General features: G+C 38.9%; 1 protein-coding gene across 1 annotated transcript in view; it reads left to right on the top strand.

The window, feature by feature from the left end:
- LOC121388074 (adenylate cyclase type 3-like) overlaps positions 1-19,020 on the top strand; it is a 103,527-nt gene that overhangs the window by 63,269 nt on the left and 21,238 nt on the right. Inside the window, exons 10-13 of the mRNA XM_041519286.1 lie at positions 6,269-6,364; positions 9,723-9,808; positions 12,111-12,272; positions 14,446-14,536. Coding sequence (XP_041375220.1) covers positions 6,269-6,364; positions 9,723-9,808; positions 12,111-12,272; positions 14,446-14,536 — 435 coding nt within the window. The remainder of the gene's footprint in view (positions 1-6,268; positions 6,365-9,722; positions 9,809-12,110; positions 12,273-14,445; positions 14,537-19,020) is intronic.

The raw sequence follows: 19,020 nt of genomic DNA, 5'->3' as shown, positions 1-19,020 counted from the left end.
GATAGGATAATTCTGCACTCTTTTTAACAGAAAATAAACTGCGGTACGTAATAAAAAATTAAAACAGACCCAAACTACACATCCAAAGTCTGTTTGTAGTCCATCCCACAGAGAACGCCTTTTTTTCATCCTATTAATTTACTACACGTTATTTATATCTGAGCCGATTGATTTGTCAATTGCACACAAACATAGTACTTTTTTGTTATTTCCAAAACACTTGTGTTTCTTCTTACGTCAAACCAAACTGTTTATAGAATGCTGGGACGGGCCATATGTTTGAAATGTTTTGGAATTTGACTCTGTATTTCATACACTTGGCACAGTTTAAACAGCAGTTCCACTATGAGAATATGTGTGACAATTATAGTATGACACTGACTAAATATCCATTAACTGTCAACATTTTAGAGTACGTAATCTTACCCTATGTAGAATCAGGAGAAATCCCTGTTTTGAAACCATTGACTAATTGAGAGATATTTTGGAATTTAGTTTGTGAATTTTAGTAAATGTTAAAATTTTAAATAGAAATATAACATTGAACATTTTCAAGTGTGTCTCCTTCTAATATTTTGATTAAAAAGTTCTGAATCTCAGTACAACCCAAATACACTATGGATAAAGTTACAGGAAAACTTTGGTTGGAAGAAAAACGTATTTGTCCACCAGATGATTCGCCATACTTGAATTACCAGTTCGTTGATACAGAGCAAGAGATAACTATGTTCTCAAACAAGATAGATATACTACTCTTTGGATATTTCAAGGTCCAGTTAAAGATTACATTGTGAATGACAGTTTTGTCTACTTTCCTTTATCAAATTAATACAAAAGTGACAATATTCGTCAAAACCGACAGTCATCTGATAAAAAGAAGAATAACAATGGACACAAATTAATAGACATATGCATAGCATCCCAAATCAGAATTTTAAATGGAAGAATAGCAAGGGATCAGGATGTTAAATTTACTTGCCATATCAGACTTGGTTCTAGTCAGGTAGACATCATTTTGTGTTCAGAATCTATTATTAATACATTCTTATATCTCGCTGTCTATCCCAGTTTTGGCACATGCTCACCAATACACTGCCCATTGTCAGGAATAACAAAGTGCCATTATAAGAATGTAAATAGTAATACATTAAAAACAACTTCGATCTTAAGCAGAATTAACACACATTTTAATAAAAAGGAATTATTTCAAGAAGCACGTTTAAGTGAAAATAACTTAACCATAATTCATGATGAATAGCATTGGCTCTAATTAAACTGATATTGACTCTGCTACAACGACACTAACACATGTATTTAACAGGAGAAAGTAATAAACCGGGGGGGAAACATTAAGAAAACAAATTCCTTGAAATCCATCGATACAAAATCTACAGAAGCAGTTAAACACGTTATCCACCTTGCTATCAAAATATCCCAATGATAAATAAATCCGGGTCAGGGACAGATTTTTTTTTATCTCAAGAGCAAGACTGAAAAACCCCAACCCCGTGAGGTAAACTAAAAACACTATGTTTGACACTTTAGAATCCGTTGAACATTCTGATCCTAAACAATTCTGGAAAATTATACAAGACCTCACAAATGTTTGTTTTCATGAAGAAATACCAGAAGTACTACCGTTAGAACATTATAAACAAATGAACTCTCAGTCATTGTCTGACATGGATTAACACTCTAACCTATTTAAATAAATTGAAGAAAGGAAAACTAAACAATATGTACCCACCTCTTTGGATGATCATATTAAAAGCAAGTAAGTACTTCAAAGAATATCATCATTGCAAATAATAAATCACATGGCCCGGATCAAATTACAAATGAAATAATGAAATACAGTAAAGATCCATTACTACCAGCATTCGCAAAACTCTTTAATCGTATTCTACTCAGTGGAATCTATCCCATTAATTAGTCACTCGGTCATATATCCTAGATACACAAAACAGATTCTAAACTAGATCCACAAAACTATAGCGGGATATCAATACTAATTTGATTTGGAAAAATCGTCTCCACAATGCTAAACACAATACTTTCTAGAAATAGACAATATTATATCGCACAAACAATCAGACATTATAAAAGAAAGAAGAACAACAGGTGATATTTTTATTCTAAAAATTATTATCAACAAATATGTTTCATCAAAACGAAAACTATATTTGGCTATTATATTTTAAAAAGCATTATACAGTGTATGACACACAACCATCCTCATGATTCCTAAAAATCAGCATGGTAAGATTAATCACACTGGTCGGCATCAGTTTGTGACTGAATTGCTCAATCATTTGATTCATGTTTACATCCACTGACTGTCCAGCTGTCATACAGATAAACAGTCTGCCATGGGTATACGTGCTTCAAATGATCATCAGTGAGTCTGAGAGACCTGTTTGGTATTTGGTGCTATGCAGGGGTAACGTTCATTCGACTGATTCCATCGCCTGTGATCAGTCATAATTAATGAGCAGAGTCGTGCAGTCAAGGGCTTGCTCAGCGATACGTGTTGCCGTTATTATTCCACTGGCCAAACCACTTGAGTACATATCGTTTCTATCATAACATACTTTCTATTTCAGCCCACGAAATGGTAAAACTTAACTGTTGCACATTGATGCTGGGCGTATTACTTTCATTAAAAAAAAAGCAACAAAAAAAAGCAACAAAACAAAACAAACAAGAATCCCAATGACACCATATTCACTGATTTTGGAACACGCTTGGGTGGCCACAATGTTATGGGGCAGCTGCAGTTAAATGATCAAACAATCGTAATTTTGAACTCAGTGAGTATTTGGTTCCAAAAAATAACATTTTAAAAATGACACCACCACCCTAATCATTGGTTGAAGAAAGGTTCTCATTGGTTTACAGTTTTTGACAAAACAACCAGTGTCTGAGGCTATTGACAGAAATCCAGGGCTTGGGTATAGAATTTCAAAGTTATAGCCCCAATACTTTTTAAATAATTCTATATTCAGCAGGGTTATCGTTTTTTCTTTGTATTCACACGATATATATATAATTAAAAATGATAAAACATTGTTTTAAATTATTTTACTTCTTTTAAAAAAAATCATAATCATACAGTTCATACAATAAAATTACATAACATATCATATGTTTAAAAATAAATATATACATGTGAAATGTTTACAAAAATACTAATAACAATACAAATACTAGTCCTGGCTTTAAACAAAATCCTACAAGTAGTGTTCGAAATAAATAAATAAAGTCCACCGCCACAATACATGTACATTATAAATTAAAAAATATATATACAGTCAAACTTCGTTATCGCGACCTCTGTTAACTCATTATCTTAGAAAATCTGGAGGTCGGCAAACAATGTATATATTAATTGAAGATGCAAAGCAGTGTAGAGTAGACAACTTGCCAAATGCATGTCTCACAGTACGTCGATCGTAGACTATGGGAGAGACACAGGACAACTGGTTTAGTGCAAGACAGACCGCGAAGTGGACGTCCAACTGCCATCATCCGGCGCCAAGACAGTCTTCTTATCACCAGAGCCCTCTGTAATCGTCAAACCAATGCAACTTAGCTACAACAGCGATTCCAAGAGGCAACAGGGATCCGAGTTTGTACACAAACAGTTCATAATCGCCTGCATGCTGCTTTGTTACGCGCGTGTAGACCATGCGTTCATTTACCTTTAACTACAGGATATCGCTGAACTGGCTGGATTAGTGTCGGCGTCATGTAGGCTACGATGAACAAACACTCAATGGTCAAATGCCATGTTTAGTGACGAATACAGGTTCAATCTGGACTTCAATGGCGGTCGTGTAAGGGTTTGGGGCTGACTAGGTGAACACTACCAGGAGGCTGCTACGGTAGCTCATGATCGGTGTGGAAGTGGGTCAACAATGGTGTGGGGTGGCATCACCTTGACATGCAGAACAGATCTCCACATTTGCCAAGAGATAGAGTCACAGGTCTGTACTACAGAGATGACATTATCAATCGTCATGTTCTACCATTTGCTCATCGTCATGGCGCAGGCTATGTGTTTCAGGATTACAATGCCAGAGGTTACCGGGCACGTCTTGTGAGATATCATCTACAGATGCATCAAATCCACACACTGCCTTGGCCAGCAATGTCACCTGACCTTTCGCCCATAGATTACGTGTGGAATATCTCTGGTAGACATACTCAGCAACGTCAACAACCACCACAAACACTGGTCGAATTAGGGAGAGTGGTGTCAGGTTCCACAAATGACGATAGGCCGCCTTGTAATAACCATGCGACAAAGGTGTAATGCATGTATTGACATCTTGTACTTTTTATGACTCCACCCCTGACTGGCATTACATTTATTGTGGGACTTAAACACCCCTGACTGGCATTACATTTATTGTGGGACTTAAACACCCCTGACTGGCATTCCATTTATTGTGGGACTTAAACACCCCTGACTGGCATTCCATTTATTGTGGGACTTAAACACCCCTGACTGGCATTCCATTTATTGTGGGACTTAAACACCCCTGACTGGCATTACATTTATTGTGGGACTTAAAACAAAAAAAATCACGAAAGCCAGTGCACATGTAAGTTATGTATATGTTAATATTGAAATAAGTGTTGAAATAGTTTCAGTGTTACAGAGTTTGGGTAATATTACGGAATATCCGCTACCTTTTGTGAGCAGTATGTCTTTGTTTTTTCGCTCATTGACCACAGATATAGCTTTTTGGATCGAACTAAGTTTACTCCAGTTATGAGAAGTAGAGGAATATATTTACCTTTGATCCTACTATGTAAACAGACGATGCAATGTTGATGTACTTTAATAATAACGATATATTTAGTGCTATAAAATATATTATTTAAATAAGAACTATTTTGTTTTGGTGTCGATAAGTCGATCAATAAGCATAGACATACCACCATGTAAAACGGTTTGTTTCATGTCTGTGTTTGATAGTTGTGTGTAGGATTGCTGGATAAATAAAACAATTACTTACAATCTTATGATATCAGCTTTATCCTGTACAAATTAAAGGACGAATATGCCACTCGACGGACCCTCGATGCATTCGCCATTCTTACATTTGCAGGATAAATCTGTTATATTTTAAGAGAGTAACGAGTTTAGACCCCCGTTTTACGGTGCGATCTTAGCGCTAAGATCACCTTAAGTAGATAAGTGCCTCATGCACTTACGTCGATGTTAGCGCCGAGATCACCTTAAGTAGATAAGTGCCTCATGCACTTACGTCGATGTTAGCGCCGAGATCACCTTAAGTGCCTTATACACTTACAGCGATGTTAGCGCCGAGATCACCTTAAGTAGATAAGTGCCTCATGCACTTACGTCGATGTTAGCACTGAGATCACCTAAAGTAGATAAGTGCCGCATGCACTTACGTCGATGTTAGCGCCGAGATTACCTTAAGTGCCTTATGCACTTACGTCGATGTTAGCGCCGAGATCACCTTAAGTAGATAAGTGCCTCATGCACTTACGGTGATGTCAGCGCTGAGATCACCTTAAGTAGATAAGTGCCTCATGCACTTACGTCGATGTTAGCGCCGAGATCACCTTAAGTAGATAAGTGCCTCATGCACTTACGGTGATGTCAGCTCTGAGATCACCTTAAGTAGATAAGTGCCTTATGCACTTACGTCGATGTCAGCGCTGAGATCACCTTAAGTAGATAAGTGTCTCATGCACTTACGTCGATGTTAGCGCCGAGATCACCTTAAGTAGATAAGTGCCTCATGCACTTACGGTGATGTCAACGCTGAGATCATCTTAAGTAGATAAGTGCCTCATGCACTTACGGCGATGTCCGCGCTGAGATCACCTTAAGTAGATAAGTGCCTCATGCACTTACGGTGATGTCAGCGCTGAGATCACCTTAAGTAGATAAGTGCCTCATGCACTTACGGCGATGTCAGCGCTGAGATCACCTTAAGTAGATAAGTGTTTTATGCACTTACGGCGATGTTAGCGCTAAGATCACCTTAAGTAGATAAGTGTTTTATGCACTTACGGCGATGTCAGCGCTCAGATCACCTTAAGTAGATACTTGCCTCGTGCACTTGCGGCGATGTCAGCGCTCAGATCACCTTAAGTAGATAAATGCCTTTTGCACTTACGGTGATGTTAGCGCTAAGATTGATTCGTAAAACGGGGCCCAGAGACGTTCAACCTGGACAGGAGCTGTAGCGGTTCCCCTCCACCAAAACTTTGCTTTCCATTGCAGTACCCTAAAGGAACGCTGGACGAAGAGCTTCTACAAGTGACGACGTCGGAATGTTGTGACGAGGATGGCGATGCTGCCACGAGGGAGATACTGCAAGTACGACAACACACTTCACAGTTTACAAAACTCCTTTCAAATATTAAATCTTAATTGATTGATTGATTGATTCATTGATTCATTCATTCATTGACTCCAGTTAATGTTCATACTTATATCCAATTAAGGTTCAAGCACAATATCCTGGGCACACACTTCAGCTATCTGAGTTGTCTGTCCAAGACAGTGGGTTAGTTGTTAATTGTTAGTGGTTAGTGGCCTTACACCTACCCACTGAGTCGTTAAAACTCGCTCTGGGTGGGAGCCGGTACCGGGCTGCGAACCCTGTACCTACCAGCCTTATGTCCGACAATACAGTTCACAGTTTACAAAACTCCTATTAAATATAAAATCTTGATTGATTGATTGATTTATTCATTCATTCATTCACTTCAACTTATGTTCATGCTTATATCCAATTAATGTTCAAGCAAGCTGTCCTGGACACACATCTCAGTTATCTGGGCTGTCTGTCCAGGACAGTGGGTTAGTGGTTAGTGAGAGAGTAAGTCATTGTAGCGGTCTTACACCTACCCACTGAGTCGTTAAAACTTGCTCTTGGTGGGAGCCGATACTTGGATGCGAAACCGGTACCTACCAGTCTTATGTCCGATGGCTTAACCACGACATCACCGGGGCCGGTGAAATCCTGAAAATTACTTTTGACTAGATATTTCTCCAAGCAATGCAGTAATATGCAGTGTTTCGTATAAAAAGACACTCGTCTGTTTGTAGTCAAGAAATTACACAATTGCATAATCTGCTCGCATGTATATCAGAGGTAATAAAATCTATTTATAACGTTTAAAATGTAAAGTATTATATTGGTAAATACATTTTGGAATTGCCAGTGATCCTAGAATAAAAACTGTGGTTAACGGTTTGAAGAAGAAGCAAATATGCATACAAAATTACCGTAAACAAATCAATCTGAGCTTCTTGGACGGGCGGAAATGCATTAAATATACTGGTATTCAAATTGTAAGCACAAACAATAAATAGTTTGCCATTTTAATAATTAAAAACGATGTATTGGCCTTAAACGTGTTATGGCGGCTACACCAAGTTAGAATACTTTGTTTGAACTGACATTATTATAATGAAAGCCATATGTCAAAGTAACACTGAAATTAGCGGTTAATGAAGCACGTGTAAACGTATGATTGTGATACTCGAGTTATTGATTTAATCCCAGCGGTAAAGCGGGGGCGGGACGTAGCCAAGTGGTAAAGAAAGCGGGGGCGGAACGTAGCCCAGTGGTAAAGAAAGCGGGGGCGGAACGTAGCCGAGCGGTAAAGAAAGCGGGGGCGGAACATAGCCCAGTGGTAAAGAAAGCGGGGGCGGAACGTAGCCCAGTGGTAAAGAAAGCGGGGGCGGAACATAGCCCAGTGGTAAAGAAAGCGGGGGCGGAACGTAGCCCAGTGGTAAAGAAAGCGGGGGCGGAACGTAGCCCAGTGGTAAAGAAAGGGGGGGGGGGGGGGCGGAACATAGCCCAGTGGTAAAGAAAGCGGGTGCGGAATATAGCCCAGTGGTAAAGAAAGCGGGTGCGGAACGTAGCCCAGTGGTAAAGAAAGCGGGGGCGGAACGTAGCCCAGTAGTAAAGAAAGCGGGGGCGGAACGTAGCTTAGTGGTGAAGCGCTCGCTCGATGCGCGGTCGGTCTGGGATCGATCCCCATTGGTGGGCACCACGACTGGTATATCAAAGGCCGTGGTATGTACTACCCTGTATGTTGGATGGTGCATATAAAAGAACCCTTGCTGCTAATCGAAAAGAGTAGCCCATGAAGTGGCGACAGCGGGTTTCTCTATCAATATCTGTGTGGTCCTTGACCATATGTCTGACGCCATTTAACCGTAAATAAAATGTGTTGAGTGCGTCGTTAAATAAAACATTTCTTTCTTTTTCCCAGTGGTAAAGCGTTCGCTTGATGTGCGGTAGGTCTAGGATCCATCCCCGTCGGTGGACCCATTGGGCTATTTCTCGTTCCAGCCAGTGCTCCAAAACTGGTGTAACAAAGGCCGTGGTATGTACTGTCCTGTCTGGGATAGTGCATATAAGAGATCCCATGCTGCTAATTGAAAAGAGTAGCCCATGAAGTGGCGACAGCGGGTTTCCTCTCTCAATATTTGTGTGGTCCTTAACTGTATGTCTGACGCCATATAACCGTAAATAAAAATGTGTTGAGTGCGTCTTTAAATAAAACATTTCCTTCCTTTCAATATCTGTGTGGTCCTCAACCATATGTCTGACGCCATATAACCGTAAAATAAAATGTGTTGAGTGCGTCGTTCCTTCCTTCCCAGTGGACCTCCAATCTGGACAGGGACTATAATAATTTATCAGGCTTTGGCTTTCATCAAATCCCAATCTATGTGCATATACAGTTATCAGGGATTGGCTTTAGTTAAGCCACACAGTGGCTCTAGGGCGAAAGAACAGAACACCGAAGCTGTTGAATCGGAACGTTTTATTTTTGGTTCCTTTGTGTCAAATATGTTTGCTGATAGACATTGATTTGTTCATTAATGGATCCCGAATATGCTGTGTATGTGACGTTAATTGGTACGTCAACTCGTAGATCATCGAATCAATGTATTCCGTGAGAGTTTATTTCCAACATGATGCACATTCAGAGTAATGGTTTAAAAGATCTGTAACACACAGCTGTGAAGCCGGCGACGACGCCCACGTGAAATGAATAACATAAAGTCACATTCAAAGTTGATGGATTTAGTGTGAGCGTAGATCTTTGTCAATTTAGTTTTTATATATGTAGATAAACTTGTTTTAAACAGACTTGCAAATCAATAAAAAGGTAATTTTGGTTGTCTGTAGAAGTCATTCCCCCCATCCTCCATGATTACTTTCAACATATATTGTTTTAGTATGTATGTATGTATGTATGTATGTATGTATGTATGTATGTATGCATGCATGTATTGATGTATAAATATCTATATATTGTATGTATGTCGAAGTTGACTGTTACATACATAGATATTAACGCACTGGCGCAGGGGATAATTAAATCCTTTTTGGCCTCACAAATTGTCCCATGCCGTTGCTGGGACTCGAACCTATGGCACCTAATCGCCCGCAAATTTGCAGACTAACCACGATGCATTCTGAGCTATCCAGACATCCATAACAAGGATGCTCTTTAACTCAACCACATGCATGGGGCTTACAGTGTACGCGGCCGATCCCGCTTACGTGCATGAAACAGTGGGCAGACCTGGCACTGGCTAGTATGTATGGATGTATGAATAGAACTGAAAATGATCATATATCTTCCGCTTCGTGACTGGTCGATGGTAATGACTTGTATTAAATAAACAAACACAGATTTAATTTCAGAAAACGTCGACGACAGAAGAACAAAAGCACGATGTGGAGTTTTATTCCTTGTTCAGTGAGAGCCTGATGAAAACTAGGGACAAGAGGTGATACGTCAATGTGTTATTTACATATTTGCTCCTCACTCACACATAGGCCCCTACTCGCTCCTCACTCACACATAGACCCCTACTCGCTCCTCACTCACACATAGACGTCGATGTGTTATTTACCTACTCGCTCCTAACTCAAAGATAAACCCCTACTCTCTCCTTACTCACACATAGACCCTACTCGCTCCTTATTCACACATGAACCCCTACTCGCTCCTCACTGACACATAGACCCCTACTCGCTCCTTACTCACATATAGACCCCTACTCGCTCCTTACCCACACATAGACCCCTACTTGCTCCTCACTAACACATAGACACCTACTCGCTCCTCATTCACACATAGGCCCCTACTCGCTCCTCACTCACACATAGACACCTACTCGCTCCTCACTAACACATAGACACCTACTCGCTCCTCACTCACACATAGGCCCCTACTCACTTCTCCCTGAGACATAGACCCCTACTCGCTCCTCACTCACACATAGACCCCTACTCGCTCCTCACTCACACATATACCCCTACTCGCTCCTCACTCACATATAGGCCCCTACTCGCTTCTCACTGACACATAGACCCCTACTCGCTTCTCACTGACACATAGACCCCTACTCGCTCCTTACTCACATATAGACCCCTACTGGCTCCTTACTCACACATAGACCCCAACTCGCTCCTCACTCACACATAGACCCCTACTCGCTCCTCACTGACACATAGGCCCCTACTCGCTTCTCACTGACACATAGACCCCTACTCGCTCCTCACTCACACATAGGCCCCAACTCGCTCCTCATTCACACATAGATCCCTACTCGCTCCTTACCCACAAATAGACCCCTAATCACTACTCTCTAACAAATAGACGTCAATGTGTTATTTACCTACTCGCTCCTGACTCACACATAGACACCTACGCGCTCCTCACTTAATACAGACGTCAATGTGTTATTTACCTACTCGCTCCTTATTCAAAAACAGACGGCAATGTGTTATTTACCTACTCGCTTCTCACTCAAACACAGATGTCAATGTGTTATTTACCTACTCGCTCCTTATTCAAACACAGACGTCAATGTGTTATTGACCTACTCGCTCCTCACTCACACATAGACCCCTACTCGCTCCCCATTCTCACATAGACCCCTACTCGGCCTCACTCACACATGTATCGCTTCTGGCTCCCCACTAACGCATAGTACTATGCAGAATGTTCCAAGCGTAGCGAAGCAACGTTCAAATATTTTCAGCTATAGTTTACTGAAAAACGTTGTCATAAATAGGAATTGTATTTAAATAGCCTCCCCCCCAAAAAAAACCCCAAACAACAACAACCCCACTAAGCCGTCTAAGTCAGTTTTGGCATCTCCCCAATGATAAAGGGTATATACAACTACAACAGGTCCCGTGTTAATTTCATGTTAATTATTGAAACCAGTAGTATATATAATTGCTGTTGTATATAAATTCAGAAACAAATTGTCTTCCATGGTTTTCTTATGAATTTCAAGGTAATTTTGATGTAACTAAACTCACGATTACAAGTCTGATCAAGACACGTGAAGTAAGTTGTCCCTGTTTAATGGGGTTTTTTTTAAATATTGGCAAGTCGCATGACAAAAATAGATTACCGTGTAACTTACATTAAAGCATGTATTAGAGCGACATCGGTGCAATTCTTTATAATATGCATTACGGTTACCTGCCTCCAGCAGCCATGTCCACACGGATTTCTAACTCTTTGTGTTCGTTCAGTACCAGGCCTGGATATGCCCAGTACGTGGTGATTGGGATTATGTCACTCTGCAACCCGCGCATGCTGTTGTAGGATGAACCAGTTTCAAATGTTCCAGAGGATATAACCAGTTAGCAGAAATCTGTACTACTTTATTCATTGGTTCAGCATGTTTTCGTGCCCCAAACAATGAACGAAAACATCGCATCACCACAGACAAATGAAAGACTCCTGCCACCTCATCGGGTTGGACACATCGCATGGGTATCCAGATATTGAAAATAACACATTGCAGATTTCATATTCTTTAATTAATTATTAATTTTTAGGGTGTTTTTTGGACTATTGTTTAAAGTGGCATCAGTGTTTTCTGCTATGCATGCAAGTATTTTTCGGACTTTTTGTACCAGCGTACCAAACATTTTTCCGCCGTTTTTCTACTTCTTGAAATTACGATCTGTGATGTCACTAAGTCACCTATATGTGTTGCCTTAGGGACTACTAGCACTTATAAAGCAATGCACCGAGCTGTTGTTAAATCATTATTTTTCTTACAGTACTTTTTGGCAGACTGTTGAGTACATAACTCTGCGGTTTAAAGATCCCGTGCGAGAACGTCACTATACAGACAGACAGGAGGGCTTCGTCGCAGCCTCAGTTGTCGCCCTTGTTATCACCGGGGCGGTCCAGTTTACTGCGAGAATCAGTGTCTTACCCATGTACGTATTCAGTAGTGTTATTTATCTATTTATCTACTGCATAATTCACATATGTCTGTCTCTCTGTCCCTGTCTCTCTCTCTCTGTATGTCTGTCTGTCGGACTCTCTCTCTCTCTGTCTCTGTCTCTGTCTCTCTCTCTCTCTCTCTCTCTCTCTCTCTCTCTCTCTCTCTCTCTCTCTCTCTCATATGTGTTTGTGTGTATGGTGTATGAGAGAGAGAGTTATTTATCTACTGCATAATTCACCTATGTATGTCTTTCTATATTATGTACGTCTCTCTCTCTCTGTCTCTCTCTCTCTCTCTCTCTCTCTCTCTCTCTCTCTCTCTCTCTCTCTCTCTCTCTCTCTCTCTCTCTCTCTCTCTCTCTCTCTCTCTCTCTCTCATGTGTGTTTGTGTGTATGGTGTATGAGAGAGAGAGTGTTATTTATCTACTGCATAATTCACCTATGTCTGTCTTTCTATATTAGAGAGAGAGAGAGAGAGAGAGAGAGAGAGAGAGAGAGAGAGAGGGACAGAGACAGAGGGGTAGAGAGGGGAGGAGGGAGAGAGAGGGCGGGGTGAGAGACAGACAGAGAGAAATATATGGAGACCCGTTTATGTCTGGATGTTTGTATGTGTGTTTGCATGTTTGCGTTCACCACACGTATGTTGGTGTGTATGATGTATGAGAGAGAGAGAGAGAGAGAGAGAGAGAGAGAGAGAGAGAGAGAGAGAGAGAGAGAGAGAGAGAGAGAGAGAGAGAGAGAAAGAGAAAGAGAGAGTGGGTGAGAGTGAGTGAGAGGTAGAGAGAGTGAGTTAGTTTTCGGTATCGTCAATATCATATATTAGGAATACAAATTGTATTATGCGAGCCTCTGGCCGTGTTTTGACGTTACGATCATCAACTTTATTTAATTCCCATATTCCTGTGCATATAAAAGCTATGACATAACGTTGACATTAATATTATTAATGTAAATATTTCCATAATTGCAAAGTACTTACAAACTGAAAACGCCCCATGGGCTTATAAATAAAACTGCGATAAATTTCCGTTTGATCAATTTTTTTAAATATTACTGCCTGTAGTAACATTGCCCTTCATTAAAGTTTAACTTCCTCCAAAACGTTTACGATCGATTAACTATTTTCGTATTTAAGCATATCCTAATATTGTTTATACATAATAGCAAATCATTTTATTAATTTAGTGAGATAATAACTGTAAAACTGGTTACTGTAATATTGGTACGCTAAGAACCTGGTTACGCATACAGATTGCTACGGTTAGATATATCTGCACACAATGTTTGTAAACAACAGTATAAAAATATCGTTCTTATAAATATTGTAAAGGCTTGTTCAATAAAATTATTTTATATTGAAATTAGACCAAAACAGCAATTGTGTAATGATAGTCTCATGTATGTATGTATGTATGTATGTATGTATACATGTATGTATGTTCATCCGTCTGTCTCTCTGTATGTCTGTATGACTATCTATCTATCCACCTATCTATCTATCCATCTATCTCTCTATCTATATCTCTCTCTATCTATCTATCTATCCATCTATCCATCTATCTCTCCATCTCTCCATATATCCATCTATCTATCTATCTATCGATCGATCGATCGATCGATCGATCGATCTACCTACCTACCTACCTATCTATATATCAATCTGTATATGTCTTATCTTATATGTGTGTATGTGTGTATGTATGTATTGATGTATGAATGTATGTATGTATGTATGTTCATCCGTCTGTCTCTCTGTATGTCTGTATACCTCTCTATCCATCTATCTATCTCTCTATCTATCTCTCTATATATGTCTCTATCTCTCTCTCTCTCTCTCTCTCTCTCTCTCTCTCTCTCTCTCTCTCTCTCTCTCTCTCTCTCTCTCTCTCTCTACCTACCTACCTACCTACCTACCTACCTATTTATCTATATATCGATCTTTATATGTCTTATCACACTGTTTAGTACGTTTGCCAGCCTGTCTGTCTGTCTGTCTGTCCGTCTCTCTTTATGTCTGTCTGTTTGCCAGCCTGTGTCTGTCTCTCTGTCTGTCTGTCTCTCTGTCTGTCTGTCTGTTTGCCAGCCTGCCTGTCTCTCTGTCAGTACGTAATTAAAAGTGTGTTAAACATATGTTCCTTTCCAGACAGTTTTCGTCTCTTTTTACAGCACTCTCGCCGGTAGCATCGCTTTCATTATCGGTGAATCCATGTTAATTGCCATGGGAGCAGCATATATTGTGCCAATCATTTGTTTCAAAGTAAGTAAATAAGTAATATAATACAGCTGGTGAGTGTAGTTACAGACACACTTACATTACTATCTGATATAATACAGCTGGTGAGTGTAGTTACAGACATACTTACATTACTATCTGATATAATACAGCTGGTGAGTGTAGTTACAGACACACTTACATTACTATCTGATATAATACAGCTGGTGAGTGTAGTTACAGACATACTTACATTACTATCTGATATAATACAGCTGGTGAGTGTAGTTACAGACACACTTACATTACTATCTGTGTAGTTACAGACACACTTACATTACTATCTGATATAATACAGCTGGTGAACGTAGTTACAGACACACTTACATTACTATCTGATATAATACAGCTGGTGAGTGTAGTTACAGACACACTTACATTACTATCTGATATAATACAGCTGGTGAGTGTAGTTACAGACACACTTACATTACTATCTGATATAATACAGCTGGTGAGTGTAGTTACAGACACACTTACATTACTATCTGATATAATACAGCTGGTGAGTGTAGTTACAGACACACTTACATTACTATCTGATATAATACAGCTGGTGAGTGTAGTTACAGACACACTTACATTACTATCTGATATAATACAGCTGGTGAGTGTAGTTACAGACACACTTACATTACTATCTGATATAATACAGCTGGTGAGTGTAGTTACAGACATACTTACATTACTATCTGATATAATACAGCTGGTGAGTGTAGTTACAGACACACTTACATTACTATCTGATATAATACAGCTGGTGAACGTAGTTACAGACACACTTACATTACTATCTGATATAATACAGCTGGTGAACGTAGTTACAGACACACTTACATTACTATCTGATATAATACAGCTGGTGAGTGTAGTTACAGACACACTTACATTACTATCTGATATAATACAGCTGGTGAACGTAGTTACAGACACACTTACATTACTATCTGATATAATACAGCTGGTGAGTGTAGTTACAGACACACTTACATTACTATCTGATATAATACAGCTGGTGAGTGTAGTTACAGACACACTTACATTACTATCTGATATAATACAGCTGGTGAGTGTAGTTACAGACACACTTACATTACTATCTGATATAATACAGCTGGTGAGTGTAGTTACAGACACACTTACATTACTATCTGATATAATACAGCTGGTGAGTGTAGTTACAGACACACTTACATTACTATCTGATATAATACAGCTGGTGAGTGTAGTTACAGACACACTTACATTACTATCTGATATAATACAGCTGGTGAGTGTAGTTACAGACACACTTACATTACTATCTGATATAATACAGCTGGTGAGTGTAGTTACAGACATACTTACATTACTATCTGATATAATACAGCTGGTGAGTGTAGTTACAGACACACTTACATTACTATCTGATATAATACAGCTATCTTACTATCTGATATAATACAGCTGGTGAGTGTAGTTACAGACACACTTACATTACTATCTGATATAATACAGCTGGTGATAGTTACAGACATACTTACATTACTATCTGATATAATACAGCTGGTGAGTTTACAGACACACTTACATTACTATCTGATATAATACAGCTGGTGAGTGTAGTTACAGACACACTTACATTACTATCTGATATAATACAGCTGGTGAGTGTAGTTACAGACATACTTACATTACTATCTGATATAATACAGCTGGTGAGTGTAGTTACAGACACACTTACATTACTATCTGATATAATACAGCTGGTGAATAGTTACATACAGCTGGTGAGTGTAGTTACAGACACACTTACATTACTATCTGATATAATACAGCTGGTGAGTGTAGTTACAGACACACTTACATTACTATCTGATATAATACAGCTGGTGAACGTAGTTACAGACACACTTACATTACTATCTGATATAATACAGCTGGTGAACGTAGTTACAGACACACTTACATTACTATCTGATATAATACAGCTGGTGAGTGTAGTTACAGACACACTTACATTACTATCTGATATAATACAGCTGGTGAACGTAGTTACAGACACACTTACATTACTATCTGATATAATACAGCTGGTGAGTGTAGTTACAGACACACTTACATTACTATCTGATATAATACAGCTGGTGAGTGTAGTTACAGACACACTTACATTACTATCTGATATAATACAGCTGGTGAACGTAGTTACAGACACACTTACATTACTATCTGATATAATACAGCTGGTGAGTGTAGTTACAGACACACTTACATTACTATCTGATATAATACAGCTGGTGAACGTAGTTACAGACACACTTACATTACTATCTGATATAATACAGCTGGTGAGTGTAGTTACAGACACACTTACATTACTATCTGATATAATACAGCTGGTGAGTGTAGTTACAGACACACTTACATTACTATCTGATATAATACAGCTGGTGAACGTAGTTACAGACACACTTACATTACTATCTGATATAATACAGCTGGTGACAGTTACAGACACACTTACATTACTATCTGATATAATACAGCTGGTGAGTGTAGTTACAGACACACTTACATTACTATCTGATATAATACAGCTGGTGAGTGTAGTTACAGACACACTTACATTACTATCTGATATAATACAGCTGGTGAGTGTAGTTACAGACACACTTACATTACTATCTGATATAATACAGCTGGTGAACGTAGTTACAGACACACTTACATTACTATCTGATATAATACAGCTGGTGAGTGTAGTTACAGACACACTTACATTACTATCTGATATAATACAGCTGGTGAGTGTAGTTACAGACACACTTACATTACTATCTGATATAATACAGCTGGTGAACGTAGTTACAGACACACTTACATTACTATCTGATATAATACAGCTGGTGAGTGTAGTTACAGACACACTTACATTACTATCTGATATAATACAGCTGGTGAGTGTAGTTACAGACACACTTACATTACTATCTGATATAATACAGCTGGTGAACGTAGTTACAGACACACTTACATTACTATCTGATATAATACAGCTGGTGAACGTAGTTACAGACACACTTACATTACTATCTGATATAATACAGCTGGTGAGTGTAGTTACAGACACACTTACATTACTATCTGATATAATACAGCTGGTGAGTGTAGTTACAGACACACTTACATTACTATCTGATATAATACAGCTGGTGAGTGTAGTTACAGACACACTTACATTACTATCTGATATAATACAGCTGGTGAGTGTAGTTACAGACACACTTACATTACTATCTGATATAATACAGCTGGTGAGTGTAGTTACAGACACACTTACATTACTATCTGATATAATACAGCTGGTGAACGTAGTTACAGACACACTTACATTACTATCTGATATAATACAGCTGGTGAACGTAGTTACAGACACACTTACATTACTATCTGATATAATACAGCTGGTGAGTAGTTACAGACACACTTACAGACAGCTGGTGACTTTACATTACTATCTGATATAATACAGCTGGTGAGTGTAGTTACAGACACACTTACATTACTATCTGATATAATACAGCTGGTGAGTGTAGTTACGTAGTTACAGACACACTTACATTACTATCTGATATAATACAGCTGGTGAACGTAGTTACAGACACACTTACATTACTATCTGATATAATACAGCTGGTGAACGTAGTTACAGACACACTTACATTACTATCTGATATAATACAGCTGGTGAACGTAGTTACAGACACACTTACATTACTATCTGATATAATACAGCTGGTGAGTGTAGTTACAGACACACTTACATTACTATCTGATATAATACAGCTGGTGAACGTAGTTACAGACACACTTACATTACTATCTGATATAATACAGCTGGTGAGTGTAGTTACAGACACACTTACATTACTATCTGATATAATACAGCTGGTGAGTGTAGTTACAGACACACTTACATTACTATCTGATATAATACAGCTGGTGAGTGTAGTTACAGACACACTTACATTACTATCTGATATAATACAGCTGGTGAACGTAGTTACAGACACACTTACATTACTATCTGATATAATACAGCTGGTGAGTGTAGTTACAGACACACTTACATTACTATCTGATATAATACAGCTGGTGAACGTAGTTACAGACACACTTACATTACTATCTGATATAATACAGCTGGTGAGTGTAGTTACAGACACACTTACATTACTATCTGATATAATACAGCTGGTGAGTGTAGTTACAGACACACTTACATTACTATCTGATATAATACAGCTGGTGAACGTAGTTACAGACACACTTACATTACTATCTGATATAATACAGCTGGTGAGTGTAGTTACAGACACACTTACATTACTATCTGATATAATACAGCTGGTGAGTGTAGTTACAGACACACTTACATTACTATCTGATATAATACAGCTGGTGAACGTAGTTACAGACACACTTAC

The sequence above is a fragment of the Gigantopelta aegis genome, chromosome 2, assembly GCF_016097555.1.
Source record: "Gigantopelta aegis isolate Gae_Host chromosome 2, Gae_host_genome, whole genome shotgun sequence".
Classification (NCBI taxonomy): domain Eukaryota; kingdom Metazoa; phylum Mollusca; class Gastropoda; order Neomphalida; family Peltospiridae; genus Gigantopelta; species Gigantopelta aegis.
The sequence above is the reverse complement of the archived record's forward strand: the minus strand, read 5'-3'. Positions and strand labels throughout refer to the sequence as shown.